At 37.5% G+C, this 13,510-nt stretch overlaps 1 protein-coding gene across 3 annotated transcripts in view; it reads left to right on the top strand.

Annotated features, from left to right (window-relative positions):
- Nucleotides 1–13,510, top strand: part of PPP2R5E (protein phosphatase 2 regulatory subunit B'epsilon) — a 166,726-nt gene that overhangs the window by 113,916 nt on the left and 39,300 nt on the right. For all 3 annotated transcript variants that reach the window (XM_010588683.3, XM_010588682.3, XM_003408698.4), the window contains exon 4: nt 7,630–7,731. In XM_010588683.3, coding sequence (XP_010586985.1) covers nt 7,630–7,731 — 102 coding nt within the window. The remainder of the gene's footprint in view (nt 1–7,629; nt 7,732–13,510) is intronic.

Below are 13,510 nucleotides of genomic sequence, written 5' to 3'. Positions count from 1 at the left end.
ATCTAGTTAGTGAATACCCTCCTCCCTCTCTCCCTCCCTGCCTCTCTTTCAAACCTCCCTCCCTCCCACCCACCCCTCGTAATCATCAAAGAATGTTTTCTTCTGTGTTTAAACCTTTTCTTGAGTTCTTATCATAGTGGTCTCATACATATTTGTCCTTTTGTGACTGACTGATTTCACCCAGCATAATGCCTTCCAGATTCATTCATGTTATGAGATGTTTTGCAGATTCATTGTTGTTCTTTTTCGTTGAGTAGTATTCCATTGTGTGAATATACCGTAATTTGTTTATCCATTCATCCATTGATGGGCACCTAGGTTGTTCCCATCTTTTTGCTATTGTGAACAGTGCTGCAGTGAACATGGGTGCACATATATCTATTTGTGTGATGGCTCTTATTTCTCTAGGATATATTCCAAGGCGTGGGATTGCCGGATCGTATGCGGGTACTCGGTTATGGTACTTCTAGCTTTTTAAGGAAGCATCAAATCGATTTCCAAAGTGGTTGTACCATTTTACATTCCCACCAGCAGTGTGTAATTGTTCCAGTCTCTCCACAACCTCTCCAACATTTATTATTTTGTGTTTTTTAGATTAATGCTAGCCTTGTTGGGGTGAGATGGTATCTCATTGTAGTTTTGATTTGCATTTCTCTAATGGTTAAAGATGGTGAGCATTTCCTCATGTATCTGTTAGCTACCTGAATGTCTTCTTTGGTGAAATTCCTGTTCATATCCTTTGCCCATTTTTAATAGAGTTACTTGTTTTTTTGTTGTTGTTGAGGTTTTGCAGTATCTTGTAGATTTTGGAGATTAGACACTGATTGGATTTGTTGTAACCAAAAAATTTTTTCCAGTCCGTAGGTTGTCTTTTTACTCTTTGATGAGCATAAGTGTTTGATTTTTAGGAGTTCCCAGTTGTCTAGTTTCTCTTCTGGTGTTTGTGCATTGTTAGTCATTTTTGTATTCTGTTTATGCCACGTATTAGGGCTCCTAGCATTGTCCCTATTTTTTCTGCCATGATCTTTATTATTTTAGATTTTATATTTAGGTCTTTGATCCATTTTGAGTTAGGTTTTGTGCATAGTGTGAGGTACGGGTCTTGTTTCATTTTTTTGCCAGTGGATATCTAGTTATGCCAGCACCATTTCTTAAAGAGACGGTCTTTTCCCCAATTAATGGACTTTGGGCCTTCGTCAAATATCACCTGCTCATGGGTGGATGAATTTACATCTGGATTTTGACTTCTGCTTCACTGCTCAGTGTATCTGTTGTTGTACGGTAGTCAAACAGTACCAGGCTGTTTTTACTACCGTGATGGTATAAACAAACAAACAAAGAAACAGACAAACAAAAAACCAAACCCAGTGCTGTCAAGTCGATGCCGACTCATAGTGACCCTATAGGACAGAGTAGAACTGCGCCATAGAGTTTCCAAGGAGCTCCTGGCGGATTTGAACTGCCAACCCTTTGGTTGGCAGCCTTAGCACTTAACCACTACACCACCAGGGTTTCCTCCGTGGTGGTATAGTAGGTTTTAAATCAGGTAGTACGAGGCCTCCCGCTTGGTTCTTTTTCTTTAGTAATGCTTTACTTATCCAGGGCCTCTTCCCTTTCCATATGAAGTTGGTGATTTGTTTCTTCATCTCATTAAAAAATGCCATTGAAATTTGGACCAGGATTTCATTGTATCTGTAGATCACTTGGATAGAATAGACATTTTCATAATGTTGAGTCTTCCTATCCGTGAACAAAGCATGTTTTTCCACTTACGTACTACTCTTGGTTTCTTACAGTGGTGTCTTGTAGTTTTCTTTGTATAGGTCTTTTACGTCTCTGGTTAGATTTATTCCAAAGTATTTTATCTCCTTGGGGGCTATTGTAAACGGTATTGATTTGGTGATTTCCTCTTCGACCTTCTCTTTGTTGGTGTAGAGGAATCCAACTGGTTTTTGTCTGTTTATCTTGTATCCTGATACTTTGCTGAAATCTTTAGTTTGAGTAGTTTTCTTGTGGATTCTTTGGGGGTTCTCTCTGTTTAAGATCATATCATTTGCAAGTAGAGATAGTTTTGCCTCTTCCTTACCAATTGGGATACACTTTATATCTTTTTCTAGCCTAATTGCTCTGGCTAGGACCTCCAGCACATTGTTGAATAAGAGTGGTGATAAAGGGCGTCCTTGTCTGGTTCCCGTTTACTCAAGGGGAGTGTTTTCAGACTCTCTCCATTTAGGATGATGTTGGCTGTTGGCTTTATATAAATGCCCTTTATTATGCTGAAGAATTTCTATTCCTATTTTGCTGAGAGGTTTTTTTTTTTTTTTAATCATGAATGGGTGTTGAACTTTGTCAAATGCCTTTTCTGTGTCAGTTGATAAGATCATGTGGTTCTTGTCTCTTGTTTTATTCATATGATGGATTACATTGTTTTTCTAATGTTGAACCATCCCTGCATAGCTGGTATGAATCCCACTTGGTCATGGTGAATTGTTTTTTTGATATGTTGTTGAATTCTATTGCCTATAATTTCTTTGAGGATTTCTGGGTCTATGTTCATGAGAGATATTGGTCTGTAATTTTCTTTTTTTGTGGTGGCCTTACCTGGTTTTGGTATCAGGGTTATGCTGGCTTCATAGACTGGATGCATTTTAATCTGGGGCACATAGTCTCTACAAAACTGCTGTATGGTGAGGCATGATGCTGGCGGTTACTCATGTTTATAATAAGTATGCAACTGCTGTTACCTATTTAGTAGTCCATTTAACCCTGGACTGTAAATCAGAAGTGGCTGCCAGTGATAAAGGAAGATTTAATGGAAGCAAATTTACCATTTAGGACAGTCGTTTTTAACCATTTTTAGATCTTGGAAGTCTTGAGAAGCTGATGAAGACAGTGATCCAAATTACACTTACACATACAAAATGTTGCAGATAAATCGGTGGATTTATCCATGGGTGACCTAGTTTTAAACCCATGATTTTGGAGCTAAGCTTTGTACACTTAAACTATGGTCCGTTCATTCAGTCCTTCCATCATTCAGTCATGAGCTGGGCTCTAAGGCGTTATGTGAGGCACTGATTTTTAATTCTCTCCTGACAAAGTCTTGTTCAAAACCAACTTCAAAAGCCCATTTTCATCTTGAAATTAAAGTTATAGCACACATACTTCATGCCTCTTACTTATACTTTTTGCAAAGTTAGGATTTATTTGGTGTGTTCCAAGGCGGATAGCTTTAACTACCTACAAACAACAAACACTAGTTTAGTTTAATTCTTTATCACCCTAAAAAATCGTCATCCATATTTCTCTCACTTTAATACATCTTTTCTTATTTCCATTTAGTTATTCATGTACATTCTTACCTTTATATAGTCACACAATTTTCAGTCACCTTTTTCACTTAAATCTTTATTTATAAACATTTTTATGCTTCCACATAGTCATCATCTTTAATGCTGTGTAATATTCCACTGAGTTGATGGTTGGGCATGAATGTTATTTCCAATTTTACACTTTTTGGATAATTTTCCAAGTATCAGCTTTAAGTAGCTTTTTTAGTTTTGGCTTGCATTAGTTTCTAAGGGTAGATTCTCAAGGATGGGAGCAATGGTCTGTTCGCTCATTCATGACATTTTTATTAAGCACCTACCATGTGCCAGGCTGGGTCAGAGGCTTGGCTAGTTGAATGATGCTTCATATGCTTTGCCATTCTCTCCGAGATGTCTATACTTGCTCACACTCTGTAATTTGTCATTTACTCTTTATCTCACAGTCCATCTGACTTTTGTCTCTACCTCTCCTCTTCTTATTAGATCTCAAAAGACCTTCCTGTTGCCAAGTCTGGTAGGGACTGTTCTGTGCTCATCTTAGTCAATCTTTGAGCAGCATTTGCAGCTGTTTTCTTCCTTCTTAAAACATTCTCTGCCTTTAGCTCCTGGAACCCTCAAACTCGAGTGCTTTTCTTCCTATCTCCTGCTCTTTTTCGCTTTCCTTTATTGGCCCTTGATTCTTCTTCTTCTATCTGATTTCTATATGTTGGGTGCCCAAGGGCCCCTTCACTTCTCTTTACACACTCTCTTCCGAGATGATCCATTCCCCGCAAGGCTGTAAGTATCATCTCTTTGCTGATGACTCTCTATATAGCTCCAGTCTTGACCTGGCCTAAGGTCCAGATTCATATGTTCAATTACCTTTTTAATATTGCCCCTATAACATATGTCAAACTGGATCTCTGAATCCCCAAAACAAGAAAACAAAGAATCCTTTTTACTAGTCATCTCTATCTTGGGTAAACGTCCCGAAACCTATCGCTTACCCTTAGTTTTTTTCTTTCCTTTACCCCATCCATCTAGCAGCAAGTACTGCTTCTTAAATGTATTTTGAATCAATCTATTTTGTCTTCTCTGCCGCCATCCTAGTGCAAGCCAACCTTATCTCTTGCCATTTACAGCCTTCTAAGTAGTCCCCTTCCCTATTCTGTACATAGCTACCAGAGTGATTTCTTTCTTAAACAAAAATCAGATCATGTCACTTCCCTGTTTAAGATTCTCTAATGGCTTCCCATTGCACTTAAAACTGAATCTCCTTTCCACAACTTACACATCACCACCCTCCCCTCTCCCTGCTTCTTTAGCCACTCTGCTATCCATTTTATTCACCAGGATGGTTCTTGTCTTGGTGCCTTTACAATTATACCTGCCCCTGCCTGGGATTTTGACACTTTCAATGACTAGTTCTTTATCATGCCTCAGTTTTCAGCTCACATCATCTTCTTAGGGAGGATGTTCTGTCTACTGTGTCTAGTTATCCTTTCCTCTACCACCAAGTCACCCTTGACACATCTTCCAGTTTATTTCTTTATAGCGTATGTCCCAGTGTGAAATAATTTTGTTTATTTGCCTGTTTATTATTTCTTTTTCCATATTAGAATGTGAGCTTCATGAGAGTAGGCCCTGGCCTGATTTTTTTTTTTTTTTTTTTTAACCAATTTATCTTCAGTGCCTGGTGTGTTGAAATGCCTAGTAAATGTTGAATGAATGAATAAACCAACTGGGTGGGTACTGAGGATACAATTAAAAAACAAAGGTTATGGCCTTCGAAGAGCATACATGCTATGACAAAAAAGACTTCTGGGTATAATGGGAGCATAAAGCAGTAATAATAATTAAAAAAAAAAACCAAACCCATTGCCATCAAGTTGGTTCTGACTCATAGCGACCCTATAGGCAGTAGAACTGCCCTTTAGAGTTTCCAGAGAGCGCCAGGTAGATTCGAACTGCTGACCTTTTGGTTAGCAGCCATAGTACTTAATCAATTGGTAGGATTCCATAAAGGAGATGACATTTGAGCAAAGCTTGGGAAGTTAAGTGGATTACGGGGGAGATGTGGAAGCAAATTCCAGCTGAAGGAGCAGAGTCTACACCGGACGGGGGAACCATGGCAAGTTCTGGGAAGGAGGAACACTGTGACAGGGAGAGCTGGGGAGTTTGAAGCAGAGCTTTGAACTGGTTAGTTTTGGTTTGACCCCTGTTGAGAATTCACATTTCTACCTCAAATATACTGAATCAGAATGTACGTTTTAACAAAATACCTAGGTGATTCTTACAGATTCCTAGGGTCTTGTAAAAATGTAGATTCTAATTCAGTGTATCTGGGAATGGCAATGCAAATTCTCAGCAGGGGTTCAAAATGGAATGTATCAGTTTGTGAAGCCCTAATTTGAAGAGGAGAGGGTGGGACAGGAGAAAAGACTGAAGAGATAGGCTTGGGCAGACCATATGGGCCATGTTTAAGGAAGATGGACATGATACTGTGGCCAGTGTTTCTCTAAGTGTGGTTGAGGACCAAGGACATCTGTTCTCTGAGGTACTTGCTACAAAAGGAGATTACCAGGGGCACCACTGAGCAGACACAGGATCAGACTGTCTGCCTTGAGTCTTGGGGTACTGCTCTTAACAAGCACCCGCGGTATTTGTGATGCTACTCAAGGCAGAGAACTCTTGTGGTATATACCCAGGTGTGTTAACATGCTCAGATTTACTTTTTAGAGACCATTCTGGCTGAGGGCATGTAGAGGATGGGTAGGAAGGGGATAGGACTAGAGCCTTGGGAAGCCCAACGGAAGACTTTTGTAGTTGTTCAGAGTAGAGTGTTTCTGAGGTCTCTGCTTGTTTGGCACAGTGACTGGGAATCAGACTGCCTGGGTTCATACAGACTCTTCTGCTTATCAATGGTACGACTCTGGGTTCAGTTTTTATAGTTATGAAATGGGGATAATAGTGACTTTAACTAGAATATAAGCTCCATGAGGGCAGGGATTTTTATCTGCTTGGTTTCACTACTGTTTTCCCAGTGCTCAGAACAATGTGTGCAAATAATAGGGACTTAAATATTTTACTGAATGAATAAACACACTCAAAATATATGGGCCTGCAAAAGCCTTTTCTCGTTCCCCTTTTGGAGCAGCTTATTCTAGCTCAATATTTTCTGCATTATATAGAAAGTCTAGCAAAGGCTTCTGGTGCAATCCCTCCTTTTTTTTCCCTCTCTCTTCTTGCCTTCTACATGTATTTCCCTTCTGTCCTGCTTTATTTGAATCTGCAGATATATTTGGGTCATTAGGAGATGATAGCTGAGTAAATAGGACAAGAAGTAGAAAATTGAAAAGGCACCCTGAGAATAGTAACAAGAGCGTTAAAAACTTTTTACTATAGAAAACACAGAATATATGGAATAGTAAAATGAATCCTCAGGTTTTCATTGTGCTGTTTCAACAGTTATCAGTTATGACCTTTCTTTGAACAGTCAGCATTTAAGTTGGAAATTGTCTATGAGAATGGATGGTCTCGTTTATGGAAATTTGTACCACGGATCTGTCTTATGCTGAGCATTGTTACTATTTTGTAAACCAAAGGAGGACAGACTAGGTATCATTTTAAGGCAGGGCTTTGAACTGGTTCAGCCCAGTTTGAATCCCTGTTGAGAATTTGTATTTCCACCCCAGATATACTGAATCAGAATCAATATTTTAACAAGAGTCCCAAGTGATATTTACGTATATGTAAGAATTACTTGAGGGTCTTGTTAAAACGTAGGTTCTGATTTAGTATATCGGGTGGAAATGCATATTCTCAACAGATGGTTGAACTGGTTAGAAGGAAGTTAGAAAGGTTCTGAAATATCTTTTCTGATTTACTTTTTGTGAATGCCTGAAATTTCACCATTAGTTTAACAGGTAATTCGCAAATTGCACATAAACTTGAGACAAGTATGTGAAGCCCATTAGCAGTTATTTATATCTTAATGTAAATTGGTTAATTAGAAGCTTGCTTGACTGGTAAGCAACCAGAGCAGGCTTTGGTGGAGAGTATAATGTCACTGGGACCTGGAATAGGGTTGGCCAGGTAGGGAGGAGTACTAGTGGAGAAGGTAGAAAGGAGCTACTTAACCATTTCCAGCTTTGCCCAGAGGTGGTCCTGGCCCCAGACCCTATAGAAAGAGGTTCTGATTCCAGTTCGGTGGTACTTCCTGTGCACTGTCATCTGGGTTCCCTTTAGTTGGCTGTAAGGACCTTATGTAAGGCCAGCTAGAAGGTGGTTCCAGCTAACGCTGCTGCTTGTTTATTTTTAGGTATCTTGCAATATATTCAGAACTCTCCCTCCTAGTGACAGCAATGAATTTGATCCAGAAGAAGATGAACCTACCCTTGAGGCATCGTGGCCACACTTACAGGTACTTTGAACTACCATTTGTTATAAAAGAGAAGTCTGTTAACTCATTAGATGATTAGCATGGGAATTTCTTTAAGGCCTTCACCAATAAATCAAATTAAAGTATATTAATGGAAGGCTGGAGCTTGTTTTTCCTGTTTCTTACTCTTGATAATTAGGATGCCAAAAGAATGAAATAGTAAGTTTGAATGTAATGCTTTAGTGTGGCTTTTCCCATGTTGGAGGCCCAGCCAGCCTTGCTCATTCTTGTACTGTAGCTTCTGTGTGATCTTGCCTACTAGAGCCTCAAACAAGAACAGGACTGTTTCACATTATTGTTAGTTGGATGTGATTAGGTCACAGAGTACATATCTCATTTTTAGCAGCTACCCTGGGGACTTTTTATGCTTGTCTTCGTGATAACCACAAATGTGTTTCCTTGAGCCTGGAAGGGCAAAAGCAAATTGCAATAGCTATTTCTTTGACAATGTAGCAAAGAAGAGCAATAGCTGAGGGAAAGCTTGTGGGAAGGCCAATTTTGCTCTCCTGCACTGAGAAGGCATGTTTTCAGTCATACTCATGTGCCAGGAACGATCAGGGGCATCCCTGTGTCTCCTTTCCCAGCACTAGGCCCATCCGTATTGTATTTACTTATACATACTGGTCATTTCCAACCTCTTTCTTTCCTGGCTGTCTGCTCTCAAGAGTGGCATTTCTCAAAGGAGTAAAACATGGAAAGTTGAATGTAACAAACCCCAAAGGCATCTTTCCATTGAGTCAGAATGTCCTTGGAGGCAGGATAACAAATAACCTTGTACATCCTCACTCCCAGGCAGAAGCCAGTGTATCTTAGTAGAAGTGTACTTGCGGTTACTAGTTGGCCTTTTGAATGGCAGAAAACTGCAGCAAGGAGTTGAGGCCTAGAGATATTCTAAGAATTTATTTTTTTCCTCACTTCAGAATTTTTGACATAAATTTACAACTTTGCTTGTACCATTTTGGCAACTCAAGGTTGCTGCAGATACATAAGTATGCCATTTCCCTAGTTATGGAGAGAGCTGTAGGGGAGGGCTCTGTTTTCTCATCTCCTTAGCCAGGCATGTTGTACATATGTATTTCTTGCTAACAATGCCAAGTTAGGGTAAATTCATTAAAACACTATAGTTGATTTACTATCTAGATTTTTTTTTTTTAGGTGCTAGATGTACTATTTGCAATCTAAGAAATTTGGAAAACTGTGCTTTTTATAGGTACATCCTAGATTGTGACAGAAACTCCCCCTTCCCCCCCATTACTCTTTTGGATTAGGTGAATTCTTGTAATGTCTTACTATTATTGCTTGGTACCAGTTCAAAGAACTGGAGTTTAGCCTGGGAGAAACTTAAAAAAAAAAGATAAGCTCAGGAAAGCCCACATATTGTTGAGAAAACAGGGAGAGAAAGGTCTTGAAAGTTTTGACTTGTTTTCTCTGAATCCCAGAGAAGAGACAGTAGACCATTCTCGCAGTTTTCAAGAGCTTTTGAATGCTCCAAATCATGATCACTGAAGCATATAAATTTCCACTGAAGTACAGTAAAGTTGAACGCGGTATTTCAGTTAACCCTTCCTATAGTTAATGACTATAAAATATAGGACTAAATTAATTTCTGAACCTATTAAATTCTAAATTCTGCCACCAAAAATACTCTAGGTTATACTGTCATCGCTGCAGTAACATTAATCATTTGCTCATCTGAAACTCTAAAGCCAAAGCAACAGTGCGTAATGATAATGAGACCTGTACCCTTTTGGATATGAAGTCACAAACTGTATTCCAAAATGGGCTGGTTTCATCTGTGCTGATAGTGTGTTCCAGCCTATAACCCTCTCATTCCTTCTTCAGCTTTGGGGAAAATACAATAAGCTAATTAGTACTGGATCAGGTGAAGGAAATCCACTCTTGAAATACAAAAATCAGCGTTTACTCATGGTAAAACTTAGGTAATAGGTGCACTGGTACCTTCACCATCTGTTGCTTTATGGAAGTCTGTACAGTTTCCTGACTTTCTCAACCATCTTATGTTTCCTTTGTATATTCTCATTCCACAAATGAGTCACCTTTGCATTTTCATTGATAGTTTTTATACTGACTACATCATTCTTTAAACATGTAAGAAATCTTTTTCTGTTCGTGATGAATCATTCAGTAAATTCAACATTTTACTTTTTAATTGATCCAATCATCTATTTTTCTGACCCAGCACAGCACTTTCTTAGACTTTTTTTTTTTAAAACTATTTCTTAACTCCACCATTAGCAATTTGCTTGCTTTCTTGGACCATATATCCCAAGGAAATAAAGCGTTTATTACCAAATATCTGACAATATGGAGAATAACAAAGTTGCATTGAGATTTAGTCATTGGGTGGTTCGCTAGGTTTATTGCCCAGCTAATTGACTGTTCCTGTGCATCTTTTGTTTGATTTAAATTTGCGGCATACACAAAGTTGCTGTTATAACAAGTCCTGGCACTTACCCTAACAAGTCATGAATCTTTAGAGAATGTTTGAAATAAAGAAAAAAGTGCTTTTTAAGTCCACAGAATTTTAATTCAAAATATGTCAAAGGGTCTACTATATGTGTATTATTTGATCTTTTCTGTTATCTGTACTGGTACCTTTTAAACTGGTGTCACACAATCAACATGGTTATTGTTTGTGTATTTCTTGAAATTGGATTTATCTTTCAGGTATAATAGGATTTTTTAGGCCTTTTTTTCATTTACAATTAAAGGATTGTTTTTTTTAATACTTTGCACTTGAGAATGAAACACAGGAATGCTGAAATCTCTTTATTCATGTTCCTTGGGAAAATTCACTTATGTGACCTTGAAAAGTAATTTTTCTCCAATCCCCAGTCTTTCTGTACAGAAACTCAGGGGAGATTTTTGATTCTGAGGTAAACTCTATCCCTTAAGTGCAGAGAACGTTTACACTTATTAATAAACATGTCTGAAGTGTTTCCACCAAGCCATTTTAATATAACTGCTTTCAAGTGACCAGAAAGGGAAGAGAGAGCACTTTGCCAATCCCGCTGGAAAGCCCTGCCAGCCCACAAGTCAGACTTGGAAGATGAGAATCTCTCCACTTTGTGGGAATTAAGCAGGGACGAAACCTTCTTTTATAGGATCATTTGAATAAAGCTGACATTCTGTTCGTAAAGCAAAAAGTGGAAAGATTAATATATTGAAGAAAAAGCTCTTCTACAAGGTGTTTGAACTCTGGGTTTTTTTTTTTTTTTTTGGACTGGAAGAACAACATGTAAAACTTGACAACATTCAGACCACTGGGAAAGAAGTCTTTCTGAATTCAGATAGTTTCAAAGAGAAAAATGTAGTTTCATAAAGTAGTAAAACACCGTGAGGTGAATATCTAATTTAAGTATTAACTTAGAGCTTGAAGTCACAGGAGTATTATAGGAAGCATTTAGACCAGTGGGATGTGCGGACCACTGGGGGGTCCTGAGACTTGATTTTCACTAGCTTGTGATATCAAAACTACTTTTATAATAATACCACATTATCTGCTCTTTTCACTTTGTTGACATTTGCCCTAACAGTTGTAAAAGCAATGGTGGGTAAAAAACTGTTGTGGGTAAAAAACTGCACACATCAAGGCAGTTGTACCAATTTAGTCTAGTTAGTCATTGCATTCTTCACTGCCATGCACTTAAAAAAAAAAAAAAAAAAAAGCCAATGTCACTTAAGAATGTCTTTGAAGAAGAGGTAAGGATTATTAATTTTATTAAATCTTGACCTTTGAGTACACATTTCTTTTTAGTATTCTGTATTACAAAATGGGAATTACGTATAAATTATATATGTTGCATACCAAATAAAGTGTGATGGTTGTCTTGTGGAAAAGCATTTGTGTGGTTGTTTTGAGTTGCAAGCTAAACTAGCTGCTTTTTCATAAAATACTATTTTTACTTGAAACAACAACTGACAGACAAACTATGGCTTTTCTAATTGGGTATTTGAAGGATATTTTCTATAAAATGAACAAGGAAAACAATTGATGTACTTTTGTTTTCCTGATAAAATTAGAGATTTCAAGCAGAATTTAGAATTAGAATCTTGGAAAACTTATCTGTCAGCTTGAGCTTGACACTTCCCACAAGCTTAGACTTTTTGGATAAAGTTATAGATGATTTTAAAGAATGTGTTTTTTTTTTTTTTAAATGCTGTATAATTAAATGTGTCAGTGTCTAAAAAGATCTGCATAACTCAGTGAACCAGTATTTTCCAATTGGCCAGTGAATGGTATTTAGAAAACTGTGTACAGGTAAAAAGATCCATTCACAATGCAAGGCAGATGATTGGATTTTATTGTAAGAGGATGAAAAGCCTATGACTGTGGTTTCAGATTCCACATTGCAGCTACCTTTAAGAAGCTGCTGTTTGTTGAGTTTTAGTGTAGCATTGAATAAGAATGTCCACAGTTATTTGGAAAGACTATTAAATACTGTCCCCTTTTCCAATTATTAGATCTGTGTGAGGCTGAATTTTCTTCATATACTTCACCTAAAACAATATATCACAACAAATGGAGTACAGAAGCAGATGAGAATCTAGCTGTCCTCTATTAAGTGAGACTAATATTAAAGGAATTTACAAAAATGCCATAGTACCTCTCTTCTCAGTATGTTTTTGGAAAATAAAGGGATTTTTCACAAAAATGTATCATTTATGTTGTATATTTTATTGTTTTAAAATAATAAAGTGCATATTTTTGAAATCTATCTAAACAAAAACTCTAAGTCCTCAGTAATTTTTAAGTGTAGAGGTATGAGACCAAAGAGTTTGAAAATGCAGTTATAAGCAGTGACCACAGTGGCAATATGTTCTAGTCGCTGTGCAGAGGGCTTTACACGTGTTATCGCATTTAATCCTAGGCATTGTCATCCCCATTATATAGATGAAGGAACAGAGGTTCAGAGAAGTTAAGTAATTTAGTCAGGGTTTATACAGTTACTAAGAGATCTTGCCAGGGGTTACACAGTTGTTGAGGGGTAGAGGTAGGCTTCTGACCCAACATCAGTCTGTTTCTTAGAAGTTCTGGTCTCGACCCCTATTGTATACTATACCAGGATCTAATGTAGCAAATAACATAGATTTATTATGTGGGGAGCATAAGCAGTGATCCCTCTCTGTTTATCAGAAGTTATTTGAAGTTGCCCGTTTTCTTACTTTCGCAAGTGAGAACATTGTGCCAACCATCATATATTGCTAGGAGGAGTATAAATTACCATAAATTTTCTGTGAGGAAAGTTGAGTATCAAAAACCTGAATTGGTTAGATGTCTTTTGATCAGGCAGTTCTACCTTTAGAAATATTTTCTCATGAGATAATTGAACAAGTGCACACTGATGCACTGTATGATGCACATTGCAAAATAATATGATACAGAAGTAATTTAGAAACAACTTAAAAGCATAAGAGATTGGTTAAATTAATTGTGAATAATAGAATTGTTCATTGTGAAGTATGTATAGTAGGCTACTCATAGCTACTAAGAATGATGGTTTAGATATTGTTGACATAAAACATTTACAATATATTATTTAAATGATAAAAGTAGTTTGCAAAACTATGTAAAATATATTTGTAGTACACTGGTATGTTGTACTACATACTACATACAGAAATACAGAGAAAAATGTGGAAGTACATACATTAAAATGTTAACAGTGTTTATCTTAGAATGGTGAGAAGATGGAGGATTTTTATTTGTTTTGTTTGGCTATATTTTCTAGTTTTCAGT

The sequence above is a fragment of the Loxodonta africana genome, chromosome 10 (genome assembly GCF_030014295.1).
Source record: "Loxodonta africana isolate mLoxAfr1 chromosome 10, mLoxAfr1.hap2, whole genome shotgun sequence".
In the NCBI taxonomy this organism is placed as follows: domain Eukaryota; kingdom Metazoa; phylum Chordata; class Mammalia; order Proboscidea; family Elephantidae; genus Loxodonta; species Loxodonta africana.
This window is presented reverse-complemented; position numbering and strand designations above follow the sequence as displayed.